The sequence below is a fragment of the Cyprinodon tularosa genome, unplaced genomic scaffold (assembly GCF_016077235.1).
Source record: "Cyprinodon tularosa strain WSP-4 unplaced genomic scaffold, ASM1607723v1 ctg19, whole genome shotgun sequence".
NCBI classification, from domain to species: Eukaryota; Metazoa; Chordata; class Actinopteri; order Cyprinodontiformes; family Cyprinodontidae; genus Cyprinodon; species Cyprinodon tularosa.
Window position 1 is genome coordinate 1,292,649 of NW_024038678.1, and position 18,753 is coordinate 1,311,401.

Consider the following 18,753-nt stretch of genomic DNA (forward strand, 5'->3'; position numbering starts at 1 on the left):
TAAAAAAGGACATACAATACTCTAAGCCACATATGTCAAACTCAAGGCCCGCGGGCCAGATGTGGCCCGCCTTGTCATTTTATGTGGCCCGCTAGAACTCCCACAGCTGTCATTTTGACGGTTCTGAGATTTTAAAGGGAACAATTTAATTTATGTTGCTCATGTTGCTCCTGTTTCTATATTTCCTTCATTTTCATGTAGTTTTTTAAAATAAAATTAAAACATAAAAAATAAATATGGTTAATTCTACCTCGATCGCCCACAACCTTCATTTTGACGGCTCTATTAGTTGCATTGTAAATTCTTCCCGCGGTTGATTGATGTTCGGTACCGTTACCAAGCAACCAACATTCTACCTAGAACTTTTTAGCTAATATGGAAAAAGTAGTCTACTATAACCACACACAGGTCGGGGTGGATGTTTTGGATCAGATGATTAGAAAGGATTCTGTAAAAGCTCTGACGCGAAGGTGACCTGTGGCTGTAATATATAATCTTGTGGAAATATCAGCTATATACGCAGAGATTTTATCCTTGAACTGGTAAAAAAGTTCCAGACAATCCGCAAGTTTCCAGCCCCCGCAGTAGAGCAGCCTTGGCGAGGCACAGAAAACAGCCGCAGGAGCTTCAGCAAAAAACCGCCCATATTACGTTTGCCATAAATGTGAAAAGATGGTCTGCGGGAAATGTTTGGGGGTAATCGTTCAATTTATGTAAATAAAATTGAATGATTCTGTTGTTGTAATTATTTAATTATTTAATGTTTGCAGGTCTTATGTGTGTATGCATCAAACCATCAGTTGGATGCAAAGCTGTGTATGGCCTTTTTTTTGTAAAATGCTACATGTGTCATACATGTTTTTTGCAGCTCAGTTTTATGTTATATCTCTTTATTCACTTGGACAGTTTGATCCTTCATTAATGAAGTTATGTGGGTTTTCATAAGCTGACTAAATTTAAAAGGATTTATGTTAGAGCAACAAGCAAGCATATGTTTTCTATGCAACTGTAATTGTCACTTGAATAAGCTATAATAAATAATGAGTTATTTAACATTAAGGAGTAGTTACATTTATTTTACATTACATTAATTTACATTTAGTTACATTTATAAGTTACAACTGGCCCTTCAAGGACAGCCATTACCCTTATGTGGCCCTCAGTGAAAATAAGTTTGACACCCCTGCTCTAAGCCCTTGGATGGTAGATAAATATATTTTTGCTTTTATGGAAATGACTTCTACTGTTCCACCTCCACCCGTTTACCCTACTTCAAGGTCCAATGTTAAAGATAAAAGTATAATAGGGAGCAACTAGGAAACTTAATGTGTTTTTGTTCTATCCCTGTACAGGACCCTTTAAGCAGAACAATGCGCAGCCAATCAGAAACAACGGATTGGCTAAATTGATCCCGCTGTCAACCAATCACAGCGAAAGAAGGCGGGACTTGTACTCAGCCTCCTTGACAACGGTCACGCTTGCTTCTGCAGACTAACGTGTACTTTATGCAAGCTGACACCGGCTTATTAGAGCGTAGATACGTTGAAGTCTTGGCGAATACGACCTCATTTGTTTCTTTTCGGTCTAGTTTCCCTCCAGCAGTAGGAGCGCTGTCTGAACACAGCCTACTTCCTCAGGTGACAGGCTGAGCCTACCACCCCCTCCCCTCAGAGATGCTTTAGTCTGAGGTTGGCAGCACAACGCAGGACCAGCAACTGCCTCTGCGGCTGTTTTAGAGAACAGATCAACATAGAAAACTTAACCTAAACGTCCTCTCTTTCTTCAAATAGATAATCTAGTCATTCTGTCGCGTTTCGCTCATTTTAAGCCCATTTACCAAAGAGCAAAGAAGGCGACAGACGGAGCTAACGTTAGTTAAAACTCCACTAAAATCCGGCTTTTTTTTAACCCACTCCTGTATCAACTCTCAGTCGGATGCGATGACAGACACGGCAGTGGACAGCAAAGCGGAGGTCAAGCAGGCCACTAAATATGACAAAGAGACGGAAAACGTCGCGGAGAAATACTCCGCATTGACCGTCAGCAAGAACAGCAGCGATGTGAACATGAATGTTGGAGAGATGCCCTCTGCTGCATTTACCGCAGTCCCGACTCTGAAGTCCGTAAAGAAGGTAAGGAACGTGATGACCGCCATCACTGCTGCCATTGGCCAGCGCGCGGCCCGTTCGCATGTGAGGAAGACTCCTTCACATTGGAGAGCAGAACTGCAGTCAGGCAGGCCACTGCTGGAGCACAGAGGGGAAAAAACACAATAAATGTGCGGCTAATCTATATTTATTATTGCCCTACATATTTATTACAGTAGAATTAAAACCAGCAGTGATAGTGGTTCCCATAACAATTCCTGTTAACATTTTAACTTACTATAGGGTAAGACATTCCTTATTATTCCCCTTGTTTTAGTGGAATCATAACTTCCCCTAAGGAAGAGGATTAGGGACACTAAAAAAAAGGTAACTGGTTTTTAAATTATATTTCAGTTTAATATGGGAAAAAGGTCCGAATTCTGACTTTAATCCGAGAATTCTGACTTTTTTCTCAGAATTCTGACTTTAATCTCAGAATTCCGACTTTAGTCTCAGAATTCCTACTTGTTTTCTCAGAATTCCGACTTTTTTTCTCAGAATTCCGACTTTTTTTCTCAGAATTCTCACTTTAATGTCAGTATTCTGACTTTTTCCCCCCTCAGAATTCGGGTTTTAATCTTAGAATTCCAATTTTTTTTCCTCAGAACTCTGACTTTAATCTGAAAATTCTGACTTTTTTCTCAGAATTCTGACTTTAATCTCAGAATTCCGACTTTTTTCTTACAATTCTGACTTTAATCTCAGAATTCCGACTTTTTTCTCAGTATTCCGACTTTAATTTCAGAATTCTGACTTTTATTCTCAGAATTGTGACTTTAATCTCAGAATTGTGGATCTTAATGTAGATTGGCATCATAAAGGTAGAGATGTGGGAGCACGCAGCTTCACTGACAAAGATGTGAGTACTTTGCAGGGCCAGTAACACATTGGTGAAAAATCACGCAATTAGGCAACTTTTTACATGCCAGAGGGGTCCCCGGTGATGCTATTTCATTAATGGAAGAGCAGAAGGTGATTAAAACAAGAGAGCTAATCTCTAAAACAGACATGTCTACTGCTTGACGCTATCATGTTTGTTAGCTGTCAGAAAACAGAATTGAGATTAAAGTCAGAATTGTGAGAAAAAAGTCAAAATTCTGAGATTAAAGTCAAAATTCTGAGATTAAAGTCAGAATTGTGAGATTTAAGTCAGAATTCTGACTTTTTGTCATATTATACTGAAATAAAATAAAAAAATCAGTTAACTTTTTTTTTTTTCAGTGGCCCTAATCCTTTTCCGTACTTCCCCCCTCATTTGATGTGAAAACATATAACTTTAAAAGGACTCTTAAGGACACATAAACCCTAAACCTTTGTTGTGAGGCCCCAGCAAGCTTCATCTTAAATGGGGGTGATTGGTAGGCAGGGTTTCCGCGCTGCGTATTTGGCATTTAATGCCATAGAGGATTTTCTTTGAGAAAATATGCAACCCTATATAACCGGAGTTTATGCAGCTTTCCTTAGCACTACAGGAATGTAGATATTGGATTTTCCAAACAGAGAAGCACCAGTTAAGTCATGCAAAAAATCAGATTTACTCTTCTGTCCTTTCAGCAGGTTTTGAAAAGAATTTGGCAGGTCAGATATTACGAATATATGTATATATTATACTAAATCTGTGATTCAAAATTAGAAACCCCCGATGCATTTCTTCTACATTGTTAAAACACAGATACAAGTTAGAAACATAAGCATTGATGCATATCTTTGATATTCTAGTTTCCTAATTCTTTGATTTTAAGTTGGATTTAAAGCCAATTCTACTACAAAGCACTAAGCTCTAAATTAAGTTTTAGTTCTAAAAAAAAATATTTCAATAAGCAAAGTAAAATAAAAGAAAGCTAGAAATTGGTATCATATTTATGGGGGAGTTGTGGTGCTTTATATGATGAACCATCCTTTCAATTCAGGTTATTCATATAACGCCAATTCACAGCATATATCATCTCATTTCTGATTCTCATTAAGACTAACCCAGCTTGATGGTGTCACCAGCCACACAGCTGTGGAGGACAGAGGCCACATAGCTCTCAGCGAGGGGTTAGACCCAGCTTTTTTTGCCAATGGGAAGGGAGCCAAATACAGATTGTTAGCGAGTCGACCTGGGTTTGAAAAACCTACGTTAACCCACTAATTTCAGTGAGAAAGAGGCTATAGAGAAACAGGACTACACTGAAAAAACAGGCCAAGCTCCAACATCTATAAACAAAGCCCATCCTTAATCTATATTTTTTATTTCAAGTTTATGTAAGTAAAGACTTCCATAAAGTAAAGAATATATTTTCTGTTTTATGTCTTTTTGCCCTTTAGATATAAAACTGGTGAACAATGAAGCTATTTATTGGGAAAGAAATCTAAGAATCAAGCTGGCCAGCAAAAACTTGGCTGTTGCATGAGTGTTGGCCTGGTCACCCTTGACTTACTGTATCTCAGGCTTTTTATGTGGTGAGGCATCGTTAGTTTTGAAAACAGCTTGAGAAAAGTGTAACTACCCCACACTGCGCACCTGAGGGAGCAGACTCTGAATACCTTTGCTGATCTACAATGGCTCAAAACAAAAAGACTTTCTTCAGGTGGATGTTCATATTACACATCCTCTGCTGATTCCCAGCACTGGATAAACCTGAGTGTTTATCCACAGCTGGTAACAGGATAAGGATTTATTTTGTGTTTCTGAGAATTTCCTCGCCTTTATAGGGGAAACTGTTTTTTTAACCCTTAAATTATTTATCCATTTTGCATTTCTTTCCCTAAGCATATTGCTTCCTGAAAAAGTATTACATATAAGGTTAATTTGAGCTTCAGTGATTTGAAAGCATAGGCTGACATTCAGTAAAAAGTTTAGTAAAAATAAATACAAAAAGAAATTGAAACAAAATAATCAAATTGTTTCTTTTTAAAACAGAGAGTTGTTGTTATCATGCTGTCATATAATGCAAATATCATTAAAGTTGTAATAGTGTTATAAGTTTCAATATCATAAAGTATGATATACGTATTTTCTGTAATTATTATTTTGTTGAAGAAATGTTTAAGAGCTCAAATGATATTCACATAGCATGATTTTAACCAAAAAGAGTTGGCAGAAACTGGTATAAATGGTAAAACTTCCTAAATCTTATGTGTTTTTTGTTTTTGCCAAAAGGAAAACAACAACATAAACTAGGTTAAAATCATTGGCAAAGATATTATGATAAAAATATATCGAATGTGTTGAAAACCCATTTAGTTTTTTTTGGATACTGTTGTTTGGATTGTTTTCTTTTGCTCAGAACCAGCCCAGAGTTTACTAATGGTTTGTTTTGGGGCCCTTGTTGCAGTTTTCATTATATCTTATGAAACTGTAAACAGAAGTAAACAAACTTGTAGAAGCAAAGTTATCTGTCTAATTTATTTATCTGTTTTTTGAAGTAACATGTTTCCATGTAGATTTGTGAAAAGAGGACCATCTTTCCTTTCCTTTTAATTTAATTCATAGGTAAATAATTTATAAAATGAGACTCCAGCACAGATATGAGCAATCAAACTGGTGAAGTTATTGTATGAACTTTTTTTTTTTCTTTCAACATTTAAAGGACATTGATTAGATTTTTCAGTTCTTAAATCCCTGAAAATATTTCAGTTTCAGTTCTATAGAACTATCTTTTTTAAATTATTCTTTTAACCTTGGAGTTAAATTGGTACATTCTAAAACTGGCTCATTCCTCACAACTTAACTGCAATTGTGAAGGTCTGAAATCTATGTACTGTCATATTCAATAAATTAGGATAAAGACTTTGTTGAGATTAAAAGTAACTTAAAAAACACTCTATAACCTGGCATTTAAAACATTTTTTTATGTGAAATTTTATTGTTTTTTTGTCTAATGTAATATTATTGTCTTAAGTCATGTCTCTATTAGCTGCATTTTCTTTAGTTTCTCTACTGATCAGAAACAGCTTGAGTCCAATATAATGTGTTTCACATAATAAATAAAGAAGTGTTCCTCTGAGCCCCCTGTTGGCCTGGATGTCTTATACCCCAGTTTGTGCTTTGGGGCAGATCTGTGTTTAGTCCAGAAAATAGGTAGAACTTTTTTTTTTTTTTTTTTTTATTTTATGTTTGGTAATGTCACCTTTGGGAGACTTTGCATGTTCTCTCTGTAGTCTTTTCAGATCCTCTTCTAATTCCTGCAGTTTATTTTCTCTGATTCTTTTCTCATATGATGTTATGGATATGATTTTACCCCTAATCACTGCTTTTAAAGCATCCCAGACTATAGGAGGAGTCACTTCATCGTTATCGTTTTTTTCTAAATATAATTTAATTTCACGTTTTAGTTTATCCTTGATTTCAGTTTTGTTCATAATGTTAGAGTTCAGTCTCCACAGAGTGGACCTTCTCCTGTTATTCAGCTGGATTGAGATGTATATAGGCCCATGATCTGAAAGAGTGTTAGGTCTTATTTCACAGCTGTTTACCCTAAAAAGATCTCCCTTGAACATAAAGAAGTAATCTATGCGGGAGTAGTGGCAGAACTTTTTTAATGCTTAGACTTAAAGGTATAGTGGAGGATGTTCCAGGTGGATCCTCAAAATAAGTGGTCCTCCTAATTGTCAATCATTCTGGTGATACATCTACATAAGGCCGTCCTACGTGCTCGTCCCCATTTACCGATGGTGAGTCTGACATAGTGAAAAAAATGCAAAGCTTCTTTTGGAAAATAAGCTTGTATGAGCGATGCAGACAGCAACTTTTATACATAGCGTGCACAATGAGAAATGGGCCCGTGCATTTAATAGGCGTTCCCTCTCAGGAGTGGGTACAGGGTTGTGCATGTGCATTTTTTTTTTTAAAGTGGAGAGGTTGGGTGTTTTAAAAAAATTACAAAAAAAATTCTTCCACTATACCTTTAAGCTGAAATATAGAATAAAAACCAACTTAATTTAATATTAGTTTTAAGTGTATGTGTTTTTAGTCTCTGCTCAATCATGAGTTATTTCAGTAGAAATAGAAGCTGTCTGGTAAATCAGTCAGCAGACTGCTTAACAGATGTTCTGCTCATGGCTGGCCAGCTGTAGTCACAGTATGACCTTAATAGTGCTTAAAAGCACCTCTGGTTTTATTCAACACGACTGTCCATTGTTTTATGAATAAATGTGTATCAAATATGCTGTAATTGCAAGCAAAGGAGAAATTTAGTTTTTTTCAGCCAGCTGACAGGTAGTGAAACATCTGAGGGAAGGGCCGCGTTGTGCTAAATAGTGCATACAGTTATTTTATAAACATTTGAGATGAGCTCAGGTGGTATTTTGATTGGTAGGACTGCCCCATTTAAAATTGTCCTACAGTCATAATAGTGCCTTTGTTTAACTTGCTTATCTGGGATTTTATAGTTTAACTGCAGTTGCGCTGTGTCACATGGCCTATAAGATGCAGCTGATGAAGTTTCAGGTCAGACTAAAGTGAAGTGCTGGTAGGGAAAGACAATATGACTATTCTATAAGATTGAAGATTAAGTCAGTAATGTGCTAAAGCAGACTGAAATTATCTAAAATTACTGTTCAGTGCTTATAGGCAGAGAAATCAATGTAATTTTCGTTCTTTACTTTTATCCTTATAAACTTGTTTTCACATACATAATATAAAACTTTTCAAACGTTTAACATCAGGGCATCTTATAAAATCACTGGGAAAAGTGTTTTTGTTGATATGTTTTGTTGTATGTTTGCAGAGATTATTTTCTTAATGGGACCAAAACAGGACATTTTTTTTCTAACAATTTCTTAATGCACTCACTGCATTTAATTTTTATACTAAGTAATCACCTTAGATGATAAAACTGGTCCATTATTGTTTAAGTTTGACATTATCTTTATGATTTGTACCTCCAAAGAAAGCCTGTCTGGTACTAAGTAATATATTCGTAATTTACACCCAAAAGATAATTAAATATAGATAGATAATAGTCTCAACAAGTGTGCCTGAAAAGTTCAGAATATTTTTCAGACCTCCTTCCTGTCTGACAGGCAATAATGTTTGGATGGTGTTCCGCCTCAGGGAGCCTGTTTGGAAACATATTGAATGATAGGAATGTGCTGCGGCTTTATGAAAACAAAGCTGTGTGTGATGAATAAATCTGAGAGCCCGCTGTCTGACCATAAACTGTTTGAAAAAATAAAACAGTAAAAAAGCTTTTTCACTGTTAAAAATAAAGAATTATTATTATTTTGTATTTCATTGCATTAACTCTGAGGTTGTTTTATGAAAATGTGTGGCGCATAAATACAACCCATGATGCAAATTAGAAATGAGTATGATGGTGGGTGAGGCAAAGAACTGCAAACCTGTGCCTCCTCCCTCTTCCGATATAAAACAGTTATGCAATACACCCCCCTGGGAAAGGGACTTACTCACATCGAATTTGTTCCTGCATCATCATTTTCTATCTGATCCCTGTGGGGGTGTGTGGAATGCTGTGCGTTCGGTCTGAAGTCCGGTTATATCATGTGTACAGTGCCTCACAAAAGCATCCATGTCATTGATCTTCTCCACATTTTGTGATGGCACAACCAAAAAACCTGAATGGATTTATTTGGGATTTCGTATGGCAGACCAACAAGCAATGCAAACTTGGAAAGTGGAGGAAAAAATTAACATTTTCTTTCTGAAATAACTAAAAACTATTATTTTTCTGGCCTTTCACATCAAGTCAAAATATATACTGATGTTTGTAGTTAATTTTACAAAATGTGAAATTGTTCAAAGGGTGTTAAAGTGATATCAATGCATCACCTTAATATATGGATATGAAAGGTACTCAATCTGCAACTACTATAAACAACACAAACAAAGTTTGTATAACCTTTCTTACCTTTAAAGCATGAAAAAACAGCTAACTAACAAAAAAAAAATGTAAAAAATAACTAAATCCAAGTAGGCATAGTTCTGATCTGATTTGAACAGATTTTCTTTTCTGCAAGTTTAAACTATCAGTCGATTGTTTCATCTTTCTATGATAAAATCCATCAAGTAATCTAATACATGACGCATAAAAATATGTTTCAAATATGTTTGTTATTAGATGGGAACAGGTTGTTTATAGTGTAAACTTACGGGTGTGGCCTGTTGTGGAAGAATGGATTCATGTGACAGTACGTGTCTGCACAGCCTGGCTGACTTTTTAGGTATTTTAATGTTGAAAAAATCTAAGAAAAAAGGTGGAGACGGGGGATAGTTTGTTTTTTACAGATTTAAGTTGTGTCAGACCATAACAGTATTATCAACTAAAAAGAAATCTGTCTACAGTATTTTAGAAGCTAAATATCTTTTACGTTTTTCTTTTTTACTAGATTAAATTAAGTTAAACAATACAACCCATTCTCATATGCCTCCTCATTTACCAACACTCTGCTTATACCCAAGATACCTACTTGTTTTGCTCCATATTTAAGAGGGAGGGGGATTCTACCAAGAGGTTATATGCAATCAGTATCTTACCTGCAATTGGTAAATCTGCAGTTGTTTTTACAATAACTAACTTCAATCTGAAGAGTTTCCTGCAGAATTTACTCAACACACATATGGATCACGTTTGCTTTGTACAAGGTTTATATAATACTACAATTTTGGGAACCAATTGTTTTAACATGGGCAACCTCTAATGTATTCTTCCTCTGACTTCCTGCTACCTAAAAACTAATCTTGGTTTAAATTAAGGTAACGCTGTTCATAACTTCTGAACACAACCAGACTTCCCCTTTGACTCATTGTTATTTTGCTGCAGGTCTGTAGTTAGGAAATATGGCCGTGTGTTGTCTTCATATCTTAATCAGGTGACCTTATAGTTTTAGCATAAAGTCACATAGCCGGATTAGTGCACAGTGTGTTTTTTCACAACAGAAGGTAATCTGTCTTGCATGCATTGATTTAAACAGCAGCCATTGCATACCAGGAGAAATGAGCTGATTTCAGTGTTAAACTTCACTTGAATCTTGCCTTGCTGTGTGCACCTTTGTCCCGCCTTGCCTTTGACTTGTTGAATTCAGAGGCAGCGAGTGGTTAGCAGTGTGTATATATGGGGATTACAGTCAGACAGTGCCGTACAGCCGCAGTGGTGATGTCTCTTAAGTAGTTTTCATTGCCTTATGTCAGGGCCACACTGAGACTTTATGCCTCAGACCAACTGTAACACTCTACAGCTTAAGTCTGTGACCTGGCCTGTTATCTGAGAGAGAAAGGGTATTTTTAGCTGCAGGATGGGACTAAAGAGATGCCTAATGATGCAGCAGAAGGCTAATGGAGAATGGTTTTAGTTCTTCCTGCCAATCCCACTGCATTTATTGCTTCAAATTAGGAACTCATGCTGAAAATATGAGCTTCAGCAAATGTGTTTTTGTGCTCATGTGCATGTGATGCTGCTGTATATCTGGTTCACACAATGCTTTATCCCCATACAATAAAAGCTGAAGTCATCAACAGCTGTTTGTCAAGGACAAAGTGAAGCAAACGTTAAGACAAAGAAAAGCTGAGTTGAAATTGACCTCCCCTTTACGTCCCGGGCTGTTTCAGTCCAGGTTGGCCATTTAGAAATCACGATAAGGTGGGAACCTCCCCCTGAGCTGCCTGGGAGTGTTCTGGGATAATAGCATCAGGGACACCTGGTACCATCGCACACACAAACAGGACAGGCTCAGAGAGGTAGGCTAGAAAACCGAAGAGAGCAGCAGGCAGTGACCGGGAGCTATGGCCCACAAGCACGGACATGGAAGAGAACGGGTGAGTTACTCGTAGATCTTTACAGGAAACTTAACTTTTAAGATATTCTCATATAGAAATCAGTTTGAATCACTAAATTACATACTTCTTTTTGTCATATGCAGGACTCTTTTAACAATAAACTTCAAAATGTTCAATTAAATGTTGCATTTAGCAATTATTTTTATTTCACCTCAGCATATAACCAGAAAAAGGGTACAGACTTGTTTAAAAGCCTTGAACTTGAAAAGGAAATTGCAAAGTGAGTGCTAAATCCACAGGAATTGATCCAAAGTATAACTGAATGTTCTGTTTTCCTAGCATATGAGAAAGGCCACAGTCTCAGTTGTGAAAACACAGCCATGCAGAGATGTGTTCGGTTCATCCTGTCTCCCAAGCTTCTTGAGTTTCTCGTTGGTTGCATTGCATCGTAGATTGTTGAAGACAAGGTGTTACTATCAGTGGGATGATGGAACTACTAAAAATTAGGTCAAATGAAACTTCTCTTATTTATTTATCTTTTTATTCTGTTGTATTTACATATACCAGCAAGTTATCACTCCTAACAATTTCTGTCAAGCTTGACCTGTAATGTCATGCTTCTAGGTCAATGTATATGTCACAGTCAATGTATATTCCAGTCAGATCTCAAACATCACATTGTTTTTTTTCTAGTATCTTTATGGCCCCTGATTCATCGTCCTGTGTGTTTTGTCAACTCTGCTAGCCTGCTAGACAGTTTGCACTCCAAACAAAAGTTATGGACATTAAAAATAAGAAGCTGAGGGAGCTCGACAGCACTGTCACAAATGTCTCAGGACGAGACAAGAGTCAATAAAAAACTTACAGTAGCGCTGCAACTCAAGCATGACAAAGGACTCAAATGATGGGGAGTTAAAAAGGACACACTAAGAGAGAAAGGTTTTGGAAAAGTTTTATGCATGCCGTCTATGCAGCTGCATTGGGAACAGCCAGGATTGCAGGACACTGCGGCGTGTTATGACTTTACACAGTGCCGTCTGACAGACGGGGGTGCAACATCATACTGCGATAATGAATCCACGAGGATAAATTCTTGGAAAGGCAGACCTTATATGTCTCCGAGGCACTCTTAATTAAGATTAAGACATTATTTGATTAATTTTGTAGCGAGAGAAGCACTGTTCGAATTTTTTTTTATTTGAGTTCTTGGTATTGATTGTGGTTTAATTTCTTATTAAATAAAAAAATTTAAATAATTTGTCCTGCCTTCTTGCATTAAGCACACAACCACATTTATTCTATATTAGGAGCAAAGTAAACACCATTTTGGAAATGATTTCTAATAAAATAGAATTTTAAATGTTCAATTCAATTCAATTCAGTTTATTTATATAGCGCCAAATTCACAACACATGTCATCTCAAGGCACTTTACAGTTCAACCAGATCATACAGTCAAATTGATACAAAGTTTTCTATCTAAGGAAAACCAGTTGATTGCATTAACTCATTGACTCAAATACAATCCCTCACACTAAGCATGCTTGTAGCGACAGTGGAGAGGAAAAACTCCCTTTTAACAGGAAGAAACCTCCAGCAGAACCAGGCCCAGTGTGAGCGGCCATCTGCCAAGGCCGACTGGGGTTCAAGGAGACAGAAGCAGAGATACAAAAAGCAGCTGTAAAAGGCGGCCCCGTCCAGGAAACACACAGCCAGGCAGACGAGCTCCAAGGCAGCTCCCATGCCAGAGGATGAAGAGAGCACATCCACCCAGCCACGGCCAGAGAAACAGGACCACACCTGAAGACAGGCCGATCTCCAACATCTACAAACAAGGGTGTTGATGGAAGCAGCACAGCTGATGTTTCTTTCCTGGATGACGTCACAGCCAAACAGGAACAGACGAGGCAAAGCTACTCTGAGGAAAAGCAGAGAGAGCAGAAGGTTAGAGACTGAACAAACAGATTCTGCAGAATAGGAGAACAGAGAGAGAATGAAGCAGAATGATGAAATGGGGGTCCCTATGTCCTCCAAAAGTCTAAGCCTATAGCAGCATAACTATAGAGAGAGAGCTCAAATGTTAAGATACATCACATAGTAGCTTTTGTAGGGAATAGCGCAGCTTTCCGTAAAAATTCAAAAAATATCCACTGGACTTGGAATTTTTGAATTTTTTGAATTTTTACGGAATGACTTTGACCCGGATGACTGAGAACCTTCATCAGCAATAGCGCAGCTTGCTAAACTAAAACATTAAGATCTGAATTCCCTGTTTAGAATCCTGGTCAGTAGACTAAGACTTCCAAATGACCATCAACATTTCCAAATCCATAATTATCCATGACAGATAGAGGTAGGAAAACTCAAATGGTCAAAACAGAACAACTTTGCCGTTTTAGCCTTCCTGTTACCTGCTGAAAGTCTTGCTCTCTTTCACTGCTTGAATGAAACACAGCCAGATCTTGCATTGTTTCATAACATCTTATGAAATGTAGTTTTCTTTTGAATAATTATGTGCTTAGCTGATGGTGGGTAAAAAAAGTTTAAATATGTGATTTAAATTTTATTTTATTTTTTCGAGAGCCTGACATTCTCACCAGATGTACCGGTAAGTAACAAATCAAGTAATCCACACGTAGATGGAAATAAAACTTACTGTGCTCCACATTTACAGACATGTATTAAAAAGCTTTTTTTATAATTACTTCTTCAAGATATATTTACAGGCATCTTTCATATGTGGTTATAATCTATTATTAAAAAAAGAAGGTGTTTTGAAATCTTGAAGGTGTTGGGGATCCTTCCTGTGTGATCTGCTTGTTATTTCTGTATATTTCCAGTTAGCTATGACTCAGACAGCTGAACAACTGACTGGGCCGTTCTAGCAGCCGTGTTCTATGAAAACAAGTGTTTCTTTAACTGTGTGCTTCACTCTGTTATTATACTTGGAAATGTTTATGTTCCTATAATGGTTTTATGGCTATTCATTTATAATGGATCTTATGGCATTCATTCAGTTATATGAAGTATTGTCAACAGTGTTGTTTCAAGTGTCTCTAGTCTGTTTTTAATCAAATAGCAACAATAAGCTGCAATTTTTCATAGCAATACATATGGGTAAATGACTGGATTAATAACTAGATATTGTAATAAGTATTGAAATAATAAATAGAAATGTGACTTTTGCTAGCACCTTGCAATTTCTTCCTTGAATTAAGGGAAACTGGAATGTTGTGGCTTTCCTTTCATGTTTCACACATGTCGTCTTTCGTATCATGCAGTGATAAATTTTTTAACATGTTAAAGTGTGTTGTTTCTCTAGTTTTGATTGCATTCTATGTCTTGATTACTTTGGTTGTTACTAGAAAAAAAAAAAGGCCTGTGCTTCAAGTTCCTGACCAGCCAATCACCGGCCAGGGTCGATCAAGCTGAAAATACATTTATTCCAGTGCGTGAACAGCCAGTTCCTCGGTGCATCTCTAGATTCAATGTTAGTTCTGTAGATCATCTGTTGATATTTTTCTGAATATCCTTTTTCTTGTCCACAATTTCATAAAAGTACAAAAAGAAGGGACATTATGTAATCCCTGCAGACCTTTTTCTTCTGTACAAAGGGTTACATGCGGCACTGTGATGTAACAGCATAATGTCTTAAATATTTCACTACACCTGTTCAAAGCTTATAAACTTGAAAAATGTGTTCTGGTGCTGAAACCCCCTGACCAGTTCTCAAACAGTTGCGACTTTTATTAAAAGCAAGGCTACATGTTACAGAGTCTAATCAAGCTTTTGCTGATCTGCTTCATGTGCTTCCAAGGCTTTGATGTTGGGCGCTTTGAAGGCTTTGGCTAACATGATGAATAACGTCTAGCATCTAACAACAACTCAAGGCTGTGTATCTGAACAAAGCATAAATCACAGAGGAGGAGAGAACATAAAAAATAAGCATCAGCTCTCTTCCTTTTATTCCAGCTGTGCTTAAGAGAAAAAAAACAACAGATTTCTCTCTTTTTGTTTTTACAAAGGGCAGTTTTTAGACTTAAAGCAAAAAATGAGTCCAGATATGAACAGCTGTCTAAGCATATTATGTGGTCTACACTGTTAAAGGGCGTTGGTGATATTGAAACTTTTTCTTCCTTTCTATCAATGACTTCCGTGTCAAATTTTGTTCTTTCAGATTCAGTTTGCGAATGCTGAGGACAAGCAGGAATTCAGCAAGTATCCCACCAAGGCAGGTCGCCGCTCCCTATCCCGCTCCATCTCACAGTCCTCCACAGACAGCTACAGCTCAGGTACTGTAAACTCAAACAGTTTAACACCGAAATACCCTTTACTTGTTGGTAAAGGTAATTTTATAATACACACAAATCTTTTAAAATACCTAAATAAATGCAACTCTATTGTAGCAAAGCTATTGAGCTTTTTCACAGATTTGTCAGAGTAAAGCCACAAATTGCATTCTTTTGATTCGGATCTTATATTTTAGAACAACACAGGGTATTATATTACTTTGGAGTGAAAGGAAAAATTATGCATTGTTTTTGCAAGAAAAATGTGACTTATGATGCCTTTAGAAGCAACCTTAATGTTAAAAACACTTGATTAAAACTCAGTATTAAGCACAATAGCTGCTTTATGAAGGCAGTAGAGGTTTCCAGAGAACATAGAAATATCCAGAGGTTGTGAATTCCTGGGTGTGAATACTTTTACAAGGCACTTTACATGCACAGAAGGGCAAACAGATAAAAAGTGCATACAGAGGTTCCTCCTTTCTCACTCTAGATTTAATGTATAGATTTCGTAATTGGGTCCACTCATTTGTTTTGACCCAAAAGGGACCTTTTGTGTTTCCAGCTGCATCGTACACCGACAGCTCAGATGATGAAACCTCACCCCGGGACAAAGCCCAGGTCAACAGCCATGGCAGCACCGACTTCTGCGTGAAGAACATAAAACAGGCAGAATTTGGCCGCCGCGAAATTGAAATAGCAGAGCAAGGTAATCTTAAACGTGCACATCTAGAATATAATATCGCTTCTTAATTTAGATGCTCTTTGACTGGTGTAGCTCTGAGGTTGTCTTTTACTTTGGATTCCTTCTGAAATAAGAGGAAACAGCCATACATATGCTTGATTTTGCTACTGTCCAATTTGTATCGTAGACTCCTTTTATAACCTCTAAAACAAAGAAAGGTTGGACTTTTAAGAGCAGTACGGCTCTGTTTTTGTTCATAATGTCTAATAATCTTTTTCTTTTAACTCTAAGATCAGGATATTGTAGTGCCTCTCTTCTCTCTACCGTTCTTTTGGCTGTTTACATTGTAAATGTGAAGTATGCAAGTGCTTGATAAGTGTTTATTTCAAGCTGCATGGCTGCAGATGGTACGTTGCTGTTGTTAAAGTAGTCATTGTCCAGTTCTTCTCTTCATTATTATCTTCTATAAAGGGGTTATTATTAATAATTACTTTTTTTTATGCTGCTCATTTTTTGGAGCTTTCATTTTCAAATATATGCAATATTTTCAGGAGTTTCAAAGCATACTGAGTAAATTAGATTTTTTTTAAATATTTGTAGCATTTCATTTTTTATTTATTTACATGCTTTGTTTTGTAATTAATCACCTAGAATATTGCAGGTAAAAGAGAACATGTTAGGGTGCTTGCTTCTTTTTAATTTGCACTGCAAAAACTATCTAAAAATAAGTAAACATTTCTTAAAATAAGTGTACTTACCCTTAATTTTAGTAGGTAAATAAAAAAATCTGCCAATGGTATGAGAATATTTAGCCTAAAAATAAGATAATTAGATATTATGCACTTAAAATAGTACAATGACATTTTCTGCAGTGTGCTAAATAACAGCATATCTGTAAGTGAAATCCATCAATGTGTTCTCATTATAAAATAAGACCCCCTTTGATTGAATTTTTCAACTGGACCTGTAGTTCCACTGACTGCTCTTTAGATGTGAGAAAAAACATTATTACTCACCATTATAAGAGCAGTAAGTGGACTTTCACCACTAGGTAGGGACTCTATATAGACCAAAACTTTTCCTAATTAATAACAATAATAATATCAATTCATTCCATGAAATCCAAACTGACACATTATTTTTTGTGTAAACTACTATTCCCTTTGTTGCACTAGCATATTTTTCATTTATTTTGACATACAATATGAGATCTATCATTTCTGTCACATAACAGTATCGTTGGGTCCATTGCTGCTCAGACTCTAACAGTTAACCGGTTAATCAGACCAGCAGCAGCTAGCAGCTAGCAGCTAGCTCCAAGACAAACTGGAGCTGCTTCTACTCTGAAGTGCTCTCCACCTTACAAACACGAAGCCATCGTTAACCCCCGTTTTGTCCCTTTCCTTAGCTGCCATTTTACTCCTCTCCTACTCTGATAAGCCCTGAGTGGCAAATGTTCACATGTACGTACATGCATGTACTCAGAACAAAGCATTTACAAACATATGTGCTCATGGGCACACATAGGCTCTCACAGCCAGCCAGGCTACTGAATGTAAACAAGAGACTGAGAACAACAGAGAGAGATGCTGTGTGAAGTCTTAACATAGTCCATCTGAAAATATACCTTTAGTTCAAGTATTATTTAGATCTTTTTTGACTAAGATAATACAATTTCACTTACGTCTCCTCTAAATAATACAAAACATAAAAACACAAAACCTTCCTTGAAGTATTTTATAGTTTTTTTCTATTATACGTTGGCCTGATCTATTTGTAGTAGATTTTTAGCAATAGGTGAAAAGTTTCTCATCAAAATCCAGCTTCACTGTTGTGCTGCTGTATTATTAGTGGAGAATAAAGGTAATAAGATCCAGGTCATTAAAAATCTTTTGTAATTCTCTTTTTTTTTATACAGAAAATCTAGAAATCTATTTCTAGAAATGTAAATTTGTAAATGTAAAACTTGGATATGGCAGAGGTGCTGCAATGTTTTCTATATTATATTCAGGTGCAAAGCTTTAACTAAATATAATGCTTCAGTCTCATACTGTACTTTAGCATCACTTTCTGTAAGTATATAACATTATGGCACACATTGTGTGATATCCAGATATGCAGTTCTGCTATGTGTGTGTTTTTTTCTCTGTTGAATGATCACAACAAATAATTTAGAGTTGGGGAACTGAGACCCGCATAAAAAGCCCTTTAGATTTTGCAAAATATCTGCCAAAAAGGGGATAGTTTAAATGTGCATGAAGATTTCTGTCAATTTTCTACTGTATATATTTGTTTTGTGAGAGCTGTAACAGTAATGATTAAAACCAACGATCTAGAATAAAGTTAGAGCTTAACAAACATAAATACTGAAATTTGATAATTGTCCACCTGTAGGTTCAAGATAAGAAACAGCATGACAACAACTTTATAGTTTACAAGTTCTTCATGTAATTATTTTTTTCTGAGAACAGCCTTTTACCTACTCCATCTGAATCTCAAATGTTCTTGTTGACAGTAAAAGTAGTTATTTTGCCAGCCCTGCCTGTACACCCTTTGCTATCTTTCTAATATATTTTTAGTACGTATGCACAGATATATATAATTCTTAGCATCGTGTGGTTAGTCCTAACTTAGAAAAAATACCCTCAAATTTGTTTTTAAATTTTAACCAAACTTTCTCAGTAAGAGTTTAATAGGTTTTTAATGCTAATGTTTCTCTTTACAGACATGTCTGCCCTGATCTCTCTGAGGAAGAGAGCCCAGGGGGAGAAGCCGCTGGCTGGTGCGAAGATAGTGGGCTGTACCCACATTACTGCTCAGACAGCCGTATGTTCTTTGCTCTTTTCGTGTTCAGTCCATCTGATGGTTTTTTTTAAAAAGTAAAGTCTCCCAACTTTTTATGTCATTCGTTATA

At 36.5% G+C, this 18,753-nt stretch overlaps 1 protein-coding gene across 2 annotated transcripts in view; it reads left to right on the top strand.

Annotated features, from left to right (window-relative positions):
• The first annotated feature begins 1,454 nt into the window (after window positions 1-1,454).
• ahcyl1 (adenosylhomocysteinase-like 1) overlaps window positions 1,455-18,753 on the top strand; it is a 34,819-nt gene continuing 17,520 nt past the window's right edge. Inside the window, exons 1-4 of one of the 2 annotated variants that reach the window (XM_038283098.1) lie at window positions 1,455-2,132; window positions 15,043-15,157; window positions 15,720-15,863; window positions 18,565-18,665. In XM_038283098.1, coding sequence (XP_038139026.1) covers window positions 1,941-2,132; window positions 15,043-15,157; window positions 15,720-15,863; window positions 18,565-18,665 — 552 coding nt within the window. In that variant the 5' untranslated portion in view covers window positions 1,455-1,940. Of the gene's footprint in view, window positions 2,133-10,768; window positions 10,906-15,042; window positions 15,158-15,719; window positions 15,864-18,564; window positions 18,666-18,753 lie in introns of those variants that run through there. The other variant, XM_038283099.1, reaches the window with a different exon arrangement.